The sequence below is a fragment of the Apteryx mantelli genome, chromosome 28 (genome assembly GCF_036417845.1).
Source record: "Apteryx mantelli isolate bAptMan1 chromosome 28, bAptMan1.hap1, whole genome shotgun sequence".
Taxonomy (NCBI): domain Eukaryota; kingdom Metazoa; phylum Chordata; class Aves; order Apterygiformes; family Apterygidae; genus Apteryx; species Apteryx mantelli.
Genome location: NC_090005.1, coordinates 6,515,762 through 6,533,144, shown reverse-complemented (window position 1 = coordinate 6,533,144; position 17,383 = coordinate 6,515,762). Strand labels below are relative to the sequence as shown.

General features: G+C 41.8%; 1 protein-coding gene across 4 annotated transcripts; it reads right to left on the bottom strand.

Annotated features, from left to right (window-relative positions):
* Positions 1–780: 780 nt before the first annotated feature.
* GOSR2 (golgi SNAP receptor complex member 2) lies at positions 781–16,689 on the bottom strand. Of its 4 annotated transcripts, XM_067311921.1 has the most exons (8): positions 16,635–16,666; positions 16,055–16,184; positions 15,203–15,267; positions 12,459–12,567; positions 11,236–11,368; positions 8,179–8,319; positions 2,924–4,016; positions 781–2,619 (listed from the first exon to the last, which is right to left on the bottom strand). In XM_067311921.1, exons 3-7 carry the CDS (start codon positions 15,240–15,242, stop codon positions 3,855–3,857), a joined length of 585 nt encoding a protein of 194 aa, XP_067168022.1. In that variant the 5' UTR covers positions 15,243–15,267; positions 16,055–16,184; positions 16,635–16,666; the 3' UTR covers positions 781–2,619; positions 2,924–3,854. The 4 variants fall into 4 exon arrangements, with proteins under 4 accessions (XP_067168022.1, XP_067168020.1, XP_067168021.1 ...); XM_067311919.1 differs by lacking the exon at positions 16,055–16,184 and having other exon boundaries at positions 16,635–16,689; XM_067311920.1 differs by lacking the exon at positions 16,055–16,184 and having other exon boundaries at positions 781–980; positions 16,635–16,689.
* Positions 16,690–17,383: the final 694 nt, after the last annotated feature.

Genomic DNA, 17,383 nt, shown 5'->3' with positions numbered 1-17,383 from the left:
ACTCACACACACATACTCTCTCTTGCACCTTCCAACGCCACAGCACAATAGGATCCACTTCCTGCAGAAAGATGCAGATTGTGCCACCCCACAGCATCTCTGTGAGCCTTCCCCTGCTGTTGTACTGGGAAGAAAAGCTGTAACTGGGAAGAAAATCCTCCCCATATGTCCTCTCTCCTCATTGTATATGTTCTTCCTCCATATACAGGACTTTTCTGGTTTATTCCTCCCTGTGTGTTTCCACCTGGCTCCACACTTCCCCCCTTCACTGTAGCAGAAACAGCCAGACTCCTTCCATCCCCTTCTAGGACCCCTCTCCCCCACAGATGGAGCACTTGCCACCACAGCCCCTCCAGGGTGGACAAGCAGAGGGCAAGGCTGCAGGAGGAAACAGGCAGATCCATATTCTTCCTGCAGTATCCCCTACCCCTTGGTTGGTGGTTGGTTTCCTTAACCTTTCTTTTGCTGCTAATGTACTTACACAAGGCCTTCTTACCACTCACTAGTTTCAAGGCCAGCTGAGCTTTGGCTTTGCAATTCTATCCTTGCACACTTGAGTAACATCTCTATATTCCTCCCCAATAGCCCATCCCTGCTTCCACCTTCTGTGAACTTCCTTTTCACATCTGCGCTCAGGCAGGAGTCCCCCATTTGGCCCAGCCTGCCTCCTGCCTCCTTCAGTGTATCAGAACAGATCCTTCTTGTGCTTTGAGGAATTTGTCCAGCTTGTTTAAGTATTTGGTCATCTTATGTGTTAGTCAAGGTTAAAAAAAAAAATCATTCTGGTTGAAAAAATCTTTATTCACATAACACATCACATCATGTCCCACCTTGCCTCTTTTTATATAAAATACTGGTAAAAAGTTTTTTTTTTTCTCCAGAGGTAGGCTAGCTTCCACAGTGTCCTCTTTTAATAGAACGGCTCATCCAACAGCTGGAACACTTGCTGTTCCACAGAAGTTAGAAGCAACACAACAGCTCTGTTGAAAGAAATGTCGTCCTTAGTAAGGAAAGGAAACTTCACAAAGAGCCGTAGCAGCAACATGCCTAAAGCCACCAGGGTTTCAGCTCTTTCTCATTTCACGTTAATAGGGATCCTGACCCTATCTGTGTCCTTCTGTAGCACATCATAATAATGGAGGCTTTGAGGGTTTTACATTAACCGTCTGAGATAGCACAGATGCTCTTGCAAGTCATTCTGGACTTAGCATCTAGTACAAATTTGCTTGAAATTGCATGTTGTCAAATCCAGTTACCTAAGTGGTTCCTTCAAGCCCCATATCCCACCTTAAAACACAGTGACTAGCAAGGACACTTTGCTTGCAGAAGGGGAATTAGCCTACACAAGAACAAGGATGGTCTGAAAGGACAAAATAAATGAACAAAGAAGCATCTATTAAAATGTCAAGCTAACCTCAAAACAGAAAGAACTCCAGTTGCAGTAATTTTGTGACTCCTACTTCAAGCCAAGAGAGGAAAATAAATTAGCTAGAGTCCTACCTCAGTATAAGACAAATCTTGCTACACAAGTCACAACCATATAAGTTTGACTGTCAAATGCCATCTTTTCAAGACTAAACCATAAAGTTGTAAAATCCAGGTGGAATTGGATCAGCTTATCAGGAATAGGAAAAAAAATTGCGAGGAATGCCTTTTAGGGAGCCCAACTGATCTCACAGAAGATGATCTAACAAGTGCATAGTGTGCTAAAAATCTAAGATTTAGACCTTATGGTAAATTTAGATTTAAAATTTAGATTAAAGATACAGCAAGACAGATAACCTCTCACTGCAAGACCTCCTCTTTTCCTTTAATTCCCTTCTCTCTCTGGCTCAAATGCAAAAACGCAAACCAATTCTGTATTTGGTCTGCTGGGGTGTTTTGAGAAAGCCTAGCAGACTGAGGAATATTCATTCAGAGCACAAAACGCTTGAGAAGCATCAAGCAGATTCATATGCACAAAACAGCCAGGTGTGCAGCACACAGGCTATACAAAAAGCTTTCCTGCCTTCCTCTGCTGAAATCTCTGAAAGGATTATCTAGGCACTGATGGCATCTCAACCTCCACTGCTGTGTCTGCGATGCAGCCAAACAGCCCTCTGACAACTGATGCTTCACTTCTCCTGGGTTCAATATATGAAGCTGACTGGTCTGTGACAGCTAATGAAATTGGGTAGTCTCTTTTGGGCTTCAAAGCTATGCAACAGCACACAGGTCAGTCAATACTTTAGTTACACAACTGTAAACAAGCAGTGCTGAAACCTGCTTTACCTGCCCCTATTAACTGAAATTTCAATTATTAATACCATTTTTTCACCAAGTTTGCAACAAGCTACATATTAATCAGAACAAAGCTTATTGCATCAAAGAAAGATAAGATGTAGAACTCATAAACTGTTGTTAATTAAAAGACCCACAGTTGTTCCAGTTAGCAAAAGCTGAAGGAATTCCCAGCAGAATGCCACATCATCTGAATATGGCACTTCTGTGCCACTGTCAGACATCTGGAAATGCTCCAGACTTGTACACAGAACTGAGGGTGGAAATGTATCTGAAGGCTGTTTGAAATGGATGATGCCCAAAATCTCCGGACTGCCACTCTAACAGAGTCCCTACAATCTGCAGAGAAAAGGAGTGCCATATTTAAACAACATTTCGTAACTGTGAATATTTAAATACGAATAGACAACTTCAGGAAACTCCTCCCTTGCCCACTGATTTTCAGTGAAAGGTTCCTTGCCCTGATCCCACTATTATTCTGAATGTAAAGAATAGCAGAGAAAGCCCATTCCAGATCTAAATAGAAAAATTACAAGGCAGAATTTGAGCAGAGCAAGGACTTGCCTGCTTCATCTAATCTACAAATACCAGCTGCAAAGCACAAAACCCCAACCAACCACCTCAGAAAATAAATACAACTCACCTGAAACATGATATGCCATAGGAACAACAATGTCAAAGTCTTTACAGTCTTTGGAGGTTGGATTTGGTACTAGGCACAGTGGAGGTGACAAGCCTAATCTGCATCTGACTGGAGGAGAATGAGAGACAGCACTTCCTAACCAAATGGTGAAATGTGAAGGAACAGTGGTTACAGGAGACACTGTAAAACCTTCTACTAAGCAGAAGGGAGTACAGCATTCAGCTTCCACTGGGAAGGAGCAGGACATAGAAAGGTACCAAAACATACCTCAGGTGAGAAGCTTTTCAGCCTAAAACAGGAAGATTTGTGCTAAATGGTTATACAAAAAAGTTAGCAGAGGTTATTACCATGCTTTTAAAGACCCTTCCCCCCCAAATCTTTCTCCCTCCCAGGAAAAAAAGGGTCTGTAGATGTGAACCCTTCACTTCCTGCCCCTTTTTGCACACTTACTGTGCAGGAGCGTGCCCACAAACAATGCAGAATGCTCGTCAGTGGCTTCCTTTCTGTAGAAAATACACTGAGATCACTTCTAGTTAGCATAGGAAAGGCTCACTATATCTCATACTCTGCCTCTGCATCCTCTTCTCCCTATCTACCCAAAAGAGCACTCATACCTTGCAATACAGCTGGAGAAAATATTCACTTCTGCTTCCTACTTAACCATATTCTTAAACTTACAGACAGTAAGGTGAGAGTAGGAAAGGCTATGGATATTTTCATAGGGTCATATTCTTAACTACAGCATCCCCAGAGAAATTTGTTCCCTTAGGTACTTTCCACATGAGATGTGAATTTGACTGTGATTTGTAAACTCTGAAGTTCACAGGAAGGGCTCATCCAAAGCAACGCTCAGACGAAAGTAGGCAGTACATTTTGGAGGGCAGTCCGTTTTGCTCCAAAAGATGATCTCCTCTGGCAATAGTTTAGTAGCTCATGTCAGATACTGCACCACAAGAAACATAATTACACAAGTCAAAATCATTCCCCCAATCATGAAGTATTTATCTTGAAAGGCTCGCTTCTCAATCAGTCGCATCACTGTATTGGATAAGCCCAACATGTTGGCAACATCCAGGATCTTCTTGTGAGTACCCTAAAAATAAATAAAAAAAACAGCAAAGAAACTATTAAACTCAAGGTCCCACACTTCTCATTCCACAGTCTATGAACATTTTCCCATGGATGACCAGTGACGAATTCTGATCCCTCAGTAAACAGTGGAACTTGCTATCAGCCAACAGTTCCCATAATTTAGGAGGAGATGGCCACAGGACCCTAGAAATCAGCTGGATGATGAGACAAAGCAATTCACACACCTGAACAGGAATGAGGTTAAAGATACAAAACAATGCATCCAGGCAGAGTCATCATACAGAGCAGCCCAGAGAAAACACACTCCCTATGGAGGCATTAAGGGAGTTTTTCTGGGCCATTTCTAGACATAAAGTTTAAGAGCTTGAAGCATCTTGAACAGAAAACCTTTCTGGTAAAACTTCGCTCCTGCTCGTCTCAAGTACTGTTCATACCAGTAAGATGTTGAAAAGGAGGTCCAGAAACTTGTAGGGCCAGTGGTAGGGTGCAATGAAAAGACATATAAATCATAATTAATGCAATTTCAAGAAACCCTTCATGAGACTAACAATGAATAGACTGCTAGCAAGTATGCTGCAGATAGGAATGTGTCGCAGTTCTGTTTCGCTGCTGAAGCAGTTGGTATTAAGAATGTCTGTGGATTCCACCAGTTACCCACATCAGCACAGATAAAACACAGTCAGCTGTGGAACTAAAGTACCAGGAAATGGCCCAGGGGAATCTCACTATTGCAGCACAGCAGGAATACTCCTACTTTATATCAGGGCAAAGGTCAAAGGCAAGAAAAGGAAACTGTGTGAAATACAGGCACATAGATGTACTCTGGGCACAGTTCAGAGCTGGTTATCATCCCATTTAGAGAGGAAGGAGACAACCCATGGTGCACGTTGCTTAGCTCCAGAGTGACAAGGCTACAGGTAGGTGAAAAGTACCTTTCTAGGTAAGCTAGAGAGATGAATAATGTACAGATGGGCAGGCAGAGATGCTGCACTGAGCACCAGAGAGCCAACTCAGCCAGCTAACAGGATACAATCAGCTAAAGCACTCCCAGAGGAACAATTGGCCAGGACCACCTCCATCGCACCTGCGGGTGCACAAAGATGGGACACTGCTAGAAGCCTTGCTGCACAATGCTTATGATAATGGATCTAGTCTCTCAAACTGACTTCTAGCTCTAAGTCCTTGAGATACACCTTGCTTCAGAAAGCTGTTAGAATGAAGTTATTTATCCTCCAAGCAAGTGTGATAGCACATGTTCTCATCACAATGCTCTACTACTGCTTTTAACGTTAAAACAAAAACGCTCTAGTTTCTGTTCTCACAGTGCACCGTATCTTTGGTTTCAGAAGAATAAAAGGTGAAATTTGGGAATAGTTTTGAATATAAACCAGTCTAATATCAGAAAAGCTCCCTGAGGACAGAATTTATATCAAATAGTTTAGATACACATGCATGAACAATTACTAATCTCAACCTGTACAGTATACAGATTTGCAATACTACATCAGAAAATCAGCTTCTTGTGTACAAAGCAGTGCAGGTATTTACACTTCACTGAAATCAGCTTAGGTTCTCAGTTGATAAAATGTAATTGAATTTTTCACCTTCATTTCACACACCTCACATTAAACCCCTGGATACTGCACTTTTAAATTCAGCACTGTCTCAGCAGCATTCTTTTCACACTACCTCATAACAAAAAAAACTATGTTCTGCTTGAAGAGAAATTAGAAGATGCTTGCTTTCGCTCTAAAGCTACAATAGAAAAAATGAAGACTCTTCAATTCTTGCAGTCAGTGGAATAGTACAGCTAGAACAGCTGAATTATGCAAGACTTGTGACAATTTGGGAATACTCGTTTTCCTATTTGTCTCTATTTATATCCAAAATCCAGCAAGTGACATCATTTACCCCACTTCCAAATTAATTCTTTTAGCTATGGAAAATGACTCTATGGTAGCTGCTTCTGCCAGAATTGTAAACATTCAACAAAGTTTAGCATCTTTGACAGTGTAAGAAAAGCTCAGGGGAAAAAGGAACATGTAAAAATCTTCCTGAAAGAAGTGAGAAATATCCCCAAAAAACATAAGAACTCGATGCTCCCAAAAGCAAAAGATGATCAGTAGCAGTGGGCAGAGACCCACTAAATGACACTATTACAGTTCTGGCCTGAAGTTTCCCTGACTTGCCACAAGTTGGCAGCTAAGACATGGCGTGTGTACATTTGCAAAAGGCCAGTTGTGGTCTAACATGAATCCAGGCAAGTTACTGCAATCTAACTAGCAAAAGAAGCAAGACAGGATTACTAACTACCACAGGAAATAATATTTCTTCTCAGTCTCTTTGAGACAGTAGGTCCCACAAGTGTTCCTTTATCGTATTTGTCAACTATGGTAACTTCTCCTGACCTGTGATATACGCCCTTCCTCCTCAAGAACCCTCCAAAAACCAAGGGCATCAGTCAGTCATCAGGGACTAACTTGAATCAGTAACTTACATCTTGTAGAATCCACAACCTCACATTCCCTGTATGAAGCAGAGGTACAGTGAAGCACCTGAGCGACTGGGTGCCCCAAACTAATGTGGGTCAGCCATCGAAGGCATCCAGTTGTAAACACAGAGGACAAATGTATGTCTTTGTCCCACCCTTCTCTAGGAAATAAAAACTTCAGGAAAGCTGCTTTTTCCAAAGAGCATTCACAACCCTGAATCCTCTCCTGGTGCCACCAGTCAATCCCTCCCACCTTTTCATCTACCTCTGCTTCATGAGATGGTAGCAGAAACCCTCCTTCTACCCACTAGCCCTATGGCTAGTGTACTCAGCCACAACATACTTTTAAATGAGCACTTAACTACCAAACTAAGTCACTATATTCCTATTCAAAGTTTTTCTCCTAACTGACTTTGTATTTAAAAAAAAAAAAAAAAGCATTCACTAGGTCAGTGAGCTTTAACCAAGCAGCTAACATTCATCTCAGAGAGGAAAGACCTGGGCTTTGACTCTGCTCTAATGCATCAGGGCAACATTCATGGGCACAGGGACTGATCACCAGACTATTAAGTAAAAGATGAGTTGCAACGTTGCTTTCTGCCATTCTACCCTGTGCTGGTCCAATCCAGTATTTTGAGAACACCAGCTTGCCCGAACCTCTGCAATCAAGATAGGAAATTTCTTGCTTGTGAACTGGAAATTAGGATTAGAATAAGCACCTAGCAACTCCACCCTGTGAAGACACCCAGCTCTGGTCACTCCTAGAAAATAGGTACCTTAGGAGCTAAAACTTGCTCCAGGAAAATTCCTGTGCACTTTAAGGGTGAGATCCATAAGTGTCTGCAGTTCAGTTATATGCATGTAAGGTGTCTAGGCTCCCTTTATAGTCAATGGAGTTTAAGGTGTGATTCATCTGACCAAATGTTAGCAATTAAATACCTATATCCTCTTGCAGATACGTCCCAAAACAAAGCCGTATCACGGAAGTAAACATTTTTTCCCATCATTAGATGGATTCAGCAGATATGAATTTCCTCACACTTTTCATGGAACCAACTCCCCCCACAGATATGCTTCTTTCTAAAAAGCTCTTCCTGTATCTTTGAGATACTTTCTCACAATTTAACAGCACTTTGAACAGTCTTTAAAATACAAGACAAATATGCGCTATTCTTAAGAAACAAAGAAATACAGCTTTCATTAACAATATTCAGGGAAAGATATATTGCTGAGTTGCATTGGATCTGACAGAGTATTATCTTTGTTATTAATTTTAAACATAACTACTTTATGCCAGTTTTGTGGTTGCTGAGTGATGTTCATCTGCATCAAGACCTATCTGCAGTCTAGCCATTATTTCCCATTCTTCATTTGAGTATTAAAAAAATAATAAAACAAATCATAACATTCAGTGTTTCATATACTGACTACAGCACAGCTGAATACTGCTAGGCTCTCTGGCCACAAAAGAAAACCAGCTTAAGGTTGTTCCTAACAAGATGCTAAAATGCAAAGGTTGCAGGTTTAGTTAAAATGGGGTTTGGGCCTTTCCCAGCATTCTCAGCTTGAAGAAGTGCACTGAAACAAACTCATATATTGATTTATTTTACTTAGCCTGATCATCATAAAATGTAGAAATGTGGGGTCTTTTGGGTAAAAAATGATGCCCCACCTTTAGTGTCACTCTCTGGTCCCTCAGCCCCTGAAGGATGTTGGTCCCACTGCCAATAAGATCATCCATGCCACGATGGGCATTCTGCAGGGATTCATTAAACTGTAATGTTTCGTCGATCGGTATGGTGGTGTCAGAGTCCTGTAGGGGAAATGCAGTGTGTTGGTTACCTCGCCTGCTCACTCATACTTCCCATTCATAGTTAGATTCAGAAAGAGAACATGCAGAAACAAACGTGGCAGAAACTTGACAGGACTTGAGGGATTACATCTTAAACATTTTTAGTAGGGATATTAGATACATCATTAACTTCTGAGTGAAAAAAGTAGCTTAAAGAAGCCTATAGGAAGTAAGCCTAAAGCTAGAGGTTTTTTTAAAGTTATCAGCTGTTCGACTTCTATTAGATCTCAAAGAATAAAAGTCATATTAAAAATTGAAAAATTTTTATAATCTCATATTGTGACACATGTAGAAAAGGGTATTACCATTGAGAATCATTTGCCAAAACTAACAGAAGGGGTTTAACAAAGCTAGTCATTTGATCATTGCAAGTGAAAGATTTGTGAAAGATTCGATAACATGTTTTTAAGTGGCAGAAGGCCTACAAAACACAATGCCTGGGAGCTGACATTCTAGAAACTCATATTCACAAGGAGGTGCAAATTTCTGATAGTTCAAATGTCTGTCTGCTGTCACCAAGTTCCCTGAAGATCTGACTCGCTCACCACGCAAGGCTCTATAAATAAATAAAAAAATTTCCAGCAGAGATGCACTAATTCAACTAGAAGCTATAAATCTTGAAACAGAAATAACTGGATAAAACTCTATAACCTGGGTTGCAGAAGAAGTCAGAGGATGTGATCAGTTTTGCCTTTGAAAGGCTTCCATTTTAATCTTGTCTGGACACCATTCCATCAAGAGAGTCAGGATAACAGTCAGTGAATGATGACAAACTCTCATACTGTTTTATGAACAGGAACCATGAACAGGAATTAGTAAGCAGTAAGTGTGGAAACACTGGCTTACCTGATTTCATATACTCAGAATAGCAAGGAGTACTAAAAAGCAAAATTCATGCTTAGGATACAAGTTGGTTAATACCCTACCTCTGACTGTCAGCTGTAGTTTACATGCATGTAACATTACCAAACTTGCACAAAGTAGCCTATGATGATTACTGCAGAAAAATGCTAACATAGCTCTGAGAAAACTTTAAACATGTACAATACAGTGTTAGGTGTTTGCCCACCTGGCCAGGCATTCCAGGCATTCTGCTTGCTGACTGTAAAAGAATGAAGAATAAGGGACAGAGCTGTTAGCAGTTATGAGGTAAAAGTTACTGAATGAAGAAGGCTCTTGACAGTGTAAGGAACTCTTAGATCAAGTGTTAATGAAGCACTGAGGTTGGAATAAGTGTCTGGTCTTAAATGAGTCTGCAGACTGGAATCACTATGATTTGCAATGGAATGACTATTATTTCAAATATTCATTGAACTTTACATCAGAAGGAATTCCATTTCCTGTACAAGGAGTATGTAGGTCTTTTTATACACCACAAGCTAGCAAGAAAAATGTCAAAGTAAGTTTTTGTGCTCTTCACTGGGACCCTAGATGGATTGTATGTTTTTCATTTCCTGTTAGTGGTTTTCTCTAGAATGGTACAAAGGAAGCTTTAAGATAAAGACCACATTTATCTTTGCATTAAGCAAAATGTTCAGAACACTTCTACAGCTTTCAAGAGCTGTTATGATGATGAGATTTATTCAGACTGCTTACATACTCAGCTAATATTTCTATTTAAAAGAGTAAGGTAGCATGTAAATAGAAGCTGTGTAAACTTTTTAAAGGATACAAAATCCTAAGAAAAACAGGTAGGCCAATGACTGAAAAGTGAATCACCATTTTGGTATTAAGAGACCTTTCTACTTTAAAAGTCATACTTCTGTAACAATGAGTTAAAATAAATACAAAGCAAGTCACACAGTTTCTTTCATCTTGAGACAGTTTTCAACATCTAAAGGAGAAACAGTAGTTTGGCATGTGTCTTGCATTTACAAGCCCACTACTGCTCTTCAAAACCGTTTCCACTTGGACATATATTTTCTTCCTGGGCAACATCTTCCTATAGGAAAAATTTCTTCACGTTTGCAGAGGAACATCACAGCTTTCTGAAAACAAATGAGGTTCCAAGAGCCAGTGTTCCTTTGAAGTCTTGTTTATAATTTTGAAATAGCCAACTTCAAGCAGCCAAGAAAATGCGAGAAATCAACTTTATGTGGGGCTTTGAGAAGTCCATTGAACTTCATGAATCTCAAGAAAATGTGGCCAACTCGCATTCACTCTACTTTGCCCTAAAAGTGTATGGCAAGAAAGTGAATGGTAGGTTATTTTAAAAAAAAAGTTACGAGCTCTTGAGTTGCAAAAAAACGGAAGTCTGAAAGTGAACCTACATTATTCAAAGCAAAGTTTTTCTGGGAATTTGCATAGGGGAACTTCAAAGTGGAGAAACTAAAAATTAACAGGAACAGGTGGAAACATATCCCTTTCATTAAAAACTTTTGAATGGTTTACAGATACCAAGGGAGTTTTTTCTAGCAGTATGATTTCTTTCTGGACAAATGAAAGCTGGCTGGCATCCACTGACATCAAGATGTATAAAACTTACTGATAGATGAAAATATTTTCCAGACATTTTACAAATCCCAGGATTTGATACAGACATTTGACACAAATTCCAGTAAAATGTATACTTTGGTACCTACCCCATTCACCCTTTTGAAACTGCTCTAAGAAGTCAGATACAGCTGCACTGGATAAAATAGGAGCAGCAACTTTTGGAACAGCTGGCTGTCTTTCTCTACTGCCTTCTAATAAACCACCTTCTCCTCAGGAAATAGTTGTGCTTTTTCAAAATGTATTGTTATTCTTTTCTACCTTTTTTCCATTTACATCATCTAACAGCAGAAATCTAATGGAGTCAAGCTTAAGTCTTGCCTGAAACTTCTCTGAAAGACTGTGTTCTCTAGAACAGATAGATCTAAAATAAAGAATATTTACATTAGTAGTGAATGTACGTGCAAGCAACTCTTCTCGTTGTCGTTCTTGCTGCTCCCGGACATAACGGCGATGTTGAAAGTTCCTCAGGGCTGTCTGCAGATGCTGAACATCATACTTCAGCTGGTCAACTCGGCTAGACAGAATCAACAACAGGAAGACATTCCCAGGGATAAATATACCAGTCTTTTCTGATGTTTTGTGTGTGAACAATGGAGCATTATAAATTAACAGCCATGGATATTAAGAATGATGGGTTTTATTTATCTAAAAGATAAAGGACATTCAATGTTAGGCCTATATTCCAGGCTTAGATCTTCTGTTTCAACAAAACAGGTGATTATTTAGCCAGAATATAATGATATAATGTGAAGGAGACTTCCTGAGCTGTCTTGCACATCCTCTCCTGTGACTAGTCTCTCTTCAGAGGGATTGTATATATATTCCTCATTTAACACAGATTTGGAAAGACAGTAGGATTTGAATAGTTTCTACTTTATGACCTACATTCAAACAAAAGATTAAGCTTTCAAGTTTCATTAATTAACACCACATTCTTAAGTTTGAGTTTTTACAGAAGGAACCTAAAAGCCAGTGGACAATACTGGAGACATCTCCACTGGGCTAAAATGAATCATATCCAGAACTCCATTGTTTCTGACTAAATGTTCATTGACCATAAGGGAAGCCTACAAAACTAGCACAAATATTGATATCTATAGTATAGCTGACATGGTATCCACCTCTGGTATCTATGAAAGCATTTCAGGACTAAACATTAATAGTAGAGAATAATTTAGAATAGAAGGTCCTCAGGCAGTCTCTGGTCCTATCTCCTGCTCACACCAGTGCTAAAGAAAGCTTCTTATTTTAGTCACCAACAGTTTGGCAGAGAAAATGACACTTACTGAAGTACTTTTACTCCTTACCTCCATGAATGTCATTAAAAGTAAATGCCGTAAAGAGTGTAACTTCTTTTAAGCATGGTGAGTCTGTGTTCTGCTCATCTTAGAACACAGCCATGAGTCTAGCCCAATCACCAATCTTTGGTTAAATGCAGGAAAGTTATTTTGCCTCTGTACCTCGATTCTATTATTGTAAAGCACACAGATAAGTTATGCAAATATAAAGTTTTCATTCAAATGGAAAAGCAAAGATTTCTACAACTTTTACTGAAAATAATTTCAAAGAATACTACATTATCATAGCAAAGAAGGTGAACTTACAGTTTAGCATTCTGTCGCTTACTGGGAGGTTCTTTGCTGGACAGGATTTCCAGACGTTCCAAGTTGCTGAATATATTGTCTATTCTTGCCTGAATCTCATTTTCTACTACTGCAAGGAAAGAAAAACGTGTTTTGGTTTGAATTAAAGAACTGCAATCTTAGGGAAGGCGACAGGTCAAAAACATTCAAACCAGTTTTTAAAACCTTACAGATACAAATCCTTACTAGGTGAAAAGAGCAGAAGAACTGAGAATTACGCAGAACAGAAAAATCTACTTCTAACTGAATAATTTGAGATTCTTGCCTTCCCTACCTCTTCTGAACAGGGATCTGGGAAAGCCTTGCTAGCTCTCCAAAATATGAGTCCCTTTTTCTATCTCCTCTGCATATTAGGATTTGAAGTCCTCACATTCTCCTCTGCAGCCCCATCTTGATGCTTCAACAGGACTTGCCCACACAAGCCAATATCCAAGAGGATTCTCACAGCAATGTCAATTTAAACCTCTGAAGACCATAACACAGAGTTAATATACATCTCATCTCTACCTATAGCAAGGGAGATTGACAGACCATGGGAAGGCTTAAGAGTTGATGAGAACAGGTGGACTGGACAAAATCCTCAAAAAGCATGGCAAAACAGGGCTGAGGAGCTGTTACAGGTGGAAAACAAGGCTACATAACTATTGCCTCTCTAATCATCTAATTCATAATTGCTTCTGCTATCTACGTAACAACAGCAGAGGGACAAGAGTGCAAAATGCTAAGTCTTACATACTTGTACTTTAATGGGGTGAGAAGCAGATACAGTTGGGGTAGAGTCTTTCATACCCTTTCAGTTACTTTGACCACTGTATAGCAAAACTTCGTACAAGCCATGGCCACCTTCTTCCTTTAACAATTAGATTTTCTAACCATGTCACCACCCAACATTTCACAACTTAAAGAACTGCGGCGGAAGGATAAAAGACTGAAGCACTTTTAGTCATCTGACATTCTTCTTGTGTTCAAAGAAGGTGAGCTATAAGTTTGAAGATATGCATCCTCTGCAGCATGTCCACAGACTAGAGGACACAGAAGCACCATCGTGTCTGTGCAGCCATGAGGACAGTCCTGAAGCTGATGCATGTCTGTGACTGCCACAGTCAGACCTGCTATAAATAATTACCAAATCCTATAGACAGTCTTTGTTCTCATTTGCTTTTAGACTAGAGAGGTATACAGAAAAGCATTATTAACAAACAGCTACTCCTCAGTATCTCAGGACTTTACAGAACATCACATTCAGCAAAATCCAGAAAAGCAAACAGCACATACAACCTCTTTACTTTGTCCTTGGATCTCACACAATCAGAGAGCAACCATCTCCCATGCATAAACAAAGATCAACCAACTTATCCTAATTCATCTCTCCATCATTCAGTACAACTAACAGAAAAGCAACCAGGAGGGCAGACAGATAAATTACATGCACTTTTGCTTGTCTAAATAATATACTAATATCTTATTAACCGTATGTTTTTCTGAGACCAAAATGTGACAAGAAAAACTGCAACTGAAATTTCGATTTCCTGGCTCATTTTCCTGCTCTTCAGCCAAAAGATTATTCTTTTTTTCCATAAATTCTCAAATATACACTAATATGTATAGCACCTGGCTGTACCTTCATATGTATATATAGAAATGGTATTCATTGACTCACTATGTAAAATAACATTGTATGTTAAAATGGCCTCAAGTAGCAGAGGAAAAATGGCAAATTATGCTAATTGGGGCTCCAAAATCAGATCCAGTGAACAACAGTCCAAGAAGTCTCGCAATTGTACTAGGTGCAACAGTAGCAACCATCACAGAAAACAGAACCAGTCAACAAGCCATTATTTTTTAATAGGAAAAGTTATCGCAGCCTTTTCTACAGTAAAGTCATACTTCACAAATATATTTTGGGTAACAGAAGTCAGTCAATATATGGATAAATGTATCCAGTCAATGTAGTGTACTTTTCTTTCCAAAAAAGTTTTTAATGAGGCCCATCAATAACTCCTCACATAGGAATTAAGGATTCAAAGACAGGTGAAGAACATGCCAAAATACACTTGCCAATTCTGCACTGGGTTAAAGAGCTCTGACACAATATACCATGATATTTGATTACAGTCATTTTATAAACACAGGGTTACAGTCTAAATTTGCTGAAGCAATTTTAGACATAGCTGTTCTCCCTATTTCTCATAAGCAGAGGGAATTACAGGCTCTGACTCAGATGCAAGCAAGATTAGAATCATCCTGCCTCAATTCCTGCACATCAAACAACAGAATTTTTCCCAGAAGCTGGATTAGGCATATTTTTAGGAAGACAGTCAATTAGTGGATGCTGAAGGAACTACAGAATAACAGGACAGATGCACAGTGATATTTCTCACTCTACTTCTGAGCTTCTAACAAACTGGTTTGGTAACCTTCTGGATTAGCACAAACATCTGTGTGTTTAGTGTATTTTGTTCTCTTTTCCACTCTGTCCTACAAAACCATCACCTGCAAGTCAAACAGTTTTAATGCACTCAAGTCAAACAATTTTAGTGGATTTCAAACCTGTGATGTGTCTCACCAGTTGATCATAGTGAATGAGAAGCCAAACTCATTCCACTAATGATGGTAAGTAGAATGATAAAGCATACAAGGTTAAAGGTGTGAGTTAAATCACATGAGTAGCGGGGTGGAATTTTTCTCTTTAATTAACTACTTACAGTGTACTGATTGTTTGTCTGATGTCTCCAGACGCCCCATGTGAGATTGGACCTCATGGACTTGTCTATCAAGTAAAGAAGAAAGAAACAGAAGTCACTTAACATCTATTAAATCAAAACAAATCATTTTTCAATACCACCTCAATGACCATGAGGAACTGGATCAGAACAACTATTCCACATTCACCAGGACTCTTCATATGCTAACCTCCTGGAAATACAGTATGTCCAAGGAAAAGGTAGCAGGGGAGTTTAAATGTTAAGCATATCCCCAGACTGACAATAAACTACAAAAAAAAGCACAGCTCAGAAAGTACAATCACAGAATAAGACAATATGCGAACTGGAATGATGCAAGGTATTCCCCTTATCAGTAACATTTACTATTATGGGTATGCATTTCTAGATCAACAGCAGGATTTTCAGCTCTTCCCTACAGAATCACCCTGTATTATTATTTAACTAAAGGCTCTACCTTACCACACCACCTCCTTCAACAGAGCTCAGCAATGAAACCCTTTCCTACTGAAAATTGTTAGGCTTGAATATTTGCATTAACCATCTCCTCTGGCCTCTTTCCCAAGAGTTATTCCATATTGCATTGAGCTGCAAGGTTCCTGTCTTATTTGTGGCTTGCAATTTCCATACCACTTCTGCCTCGACAGGCTACTATAACCTGTGAAACACAGTGTTGTATATTATTACAATTAGTTAAGTCCTTCCTGGGACAGCTTAGTTGCCATCCACTGGCGATCACAGAACTCTATTGCCATAAAAATACACACTACAAAACTAGTGTGCCTTAACTGTACACGTGTGTAGTAAAAGAGAGTCAGCTTTTTCAGGGCATACTTGGAATCTTGTACTTTAAAAATCCAAGGTGTGCAGCTCTGCTTTCAGACTGACGTGGCTAAAGGCAAGTTGGGACTTTGGACAGTTACACAGCCAGCTTGGAGGCCCAGGAGTTGGTTCCTTTTGTCGACTGAAAAAACAGTCCCTTATGGCGAGGTTCCAGGGTGAAAGATAAGACATTTATTAGCAAAAAGCTTTAAAATGATGCCAAGAGGAGAGAAGAGGATAAGACCTCAAGGAGCTTAGCATACACGCCGTAGCGTTAGCTGGTGTTACCGCAGGATGCCTTGCCTCCATCGAAGTCTTTACCACAGCTCCCTTGCGCACTCCCTGCGGCCGGGCCCGACCCCGGGCTGCCCGCAGCCCCTGAGAGGTTTACGACCGTTACAGCCCCCCCATCCCCGGTACCGGGGGGCGCAACCGGCCTCGGCCGCTCCCCCACAGGGCGCGCCGCCCACCATCCCCGCCGCCCCACGGCAGCGGGGCCGCCGGGCTCCTTCCCTCGCCTCGCCTCGCCTCGCCTCCCCCCCGCCGCCGCCGCCGCCGCCGCGCCGCCGCGCCGCCGCCCCGCCGCACGCACTTGTTGGTCTGGTGGTAAAGCCCCTCCATAGCAGCGGCGCGGCGCGGCGCGGCTCCGCTCCACCGCCCACGTCACCGCCCGCCCCTTCCGGCCTCGCCGCCTCCCGTTTCCGCTTCCGCCGGCCGCGGCGCCCCGGGGCGTCTGCGCGGCCCGCAGCGGCGCCGGTGCGCGGCCTGCAGGGGGCGCCGCGAGCTCGCGGTCCCGCCGCGCGGCGGCTCCCCCCGGGGCGGGGCGAGAGGCGGCCCGGGCCGGCTGGGGCGGGGGCTGCGGTCCGCCGCGCCGGCCTTGGGCCGCCATGTTCTCCCTCAGCGCGGCGCCTCGAGGCAGCGAGCGGCGCCCGCCTCACCGGGCCCGGCCCGCCCTCACGGCCCTCAGCGCTGCCACCGCCGCCGGCCCCGCGGGGTCCCGCTTCCCCCCGCGGTTTACCCCCCCCCGGCACTGCTGCTCCACGGCCGGTCCGCAGCCTGCCCCACGGCCACACCTGCCCCTCACACCGCTGGGCCGTGTGTTGCCCCTGGTCTGTTCAGCGTTGAGTAACCTCCCCGCCGCGGCCCCGCTCGCCCGTGCGGGAAGAGGTGCTCGTTGTCACGCGCTTCATTCTCCCTTGGGTCTGCTCTATTCCCTTCTCCCATCTTCCTTCCAGAAATTACTTCCACCCTGTCAGGCAGTGAAACGCCTGCACCTATGACCTTACTCATCAGGAGCAGTGCTGGTGGGTGTCAAGAAGAGAACCCCAGACGCCAAGCTGT

Excerpts from the sequence above, each read along its gene's own strand:
- GOSR2 (XM_067311919.1), bottom strand. The coding sequence starts at position 16,663 with ATGGAGGGGCTTTACCACCAGACCAACAA. Across the intron at positions 11,369-12,458 it reads AAGCGACAGAATGCTAAACT|CCGAGTTGACCAGCTGAAGT; the intron begins GTAAGTTCACCT and ends GATTCTGTCTAG. Across the intron at positions 8,320-11,235 it reads CACGTACATTCACTACTAAT|GACTCTGACACCACCATACC; the intron begins GTAAATATTCTT and ends TTTCCCCTACAG.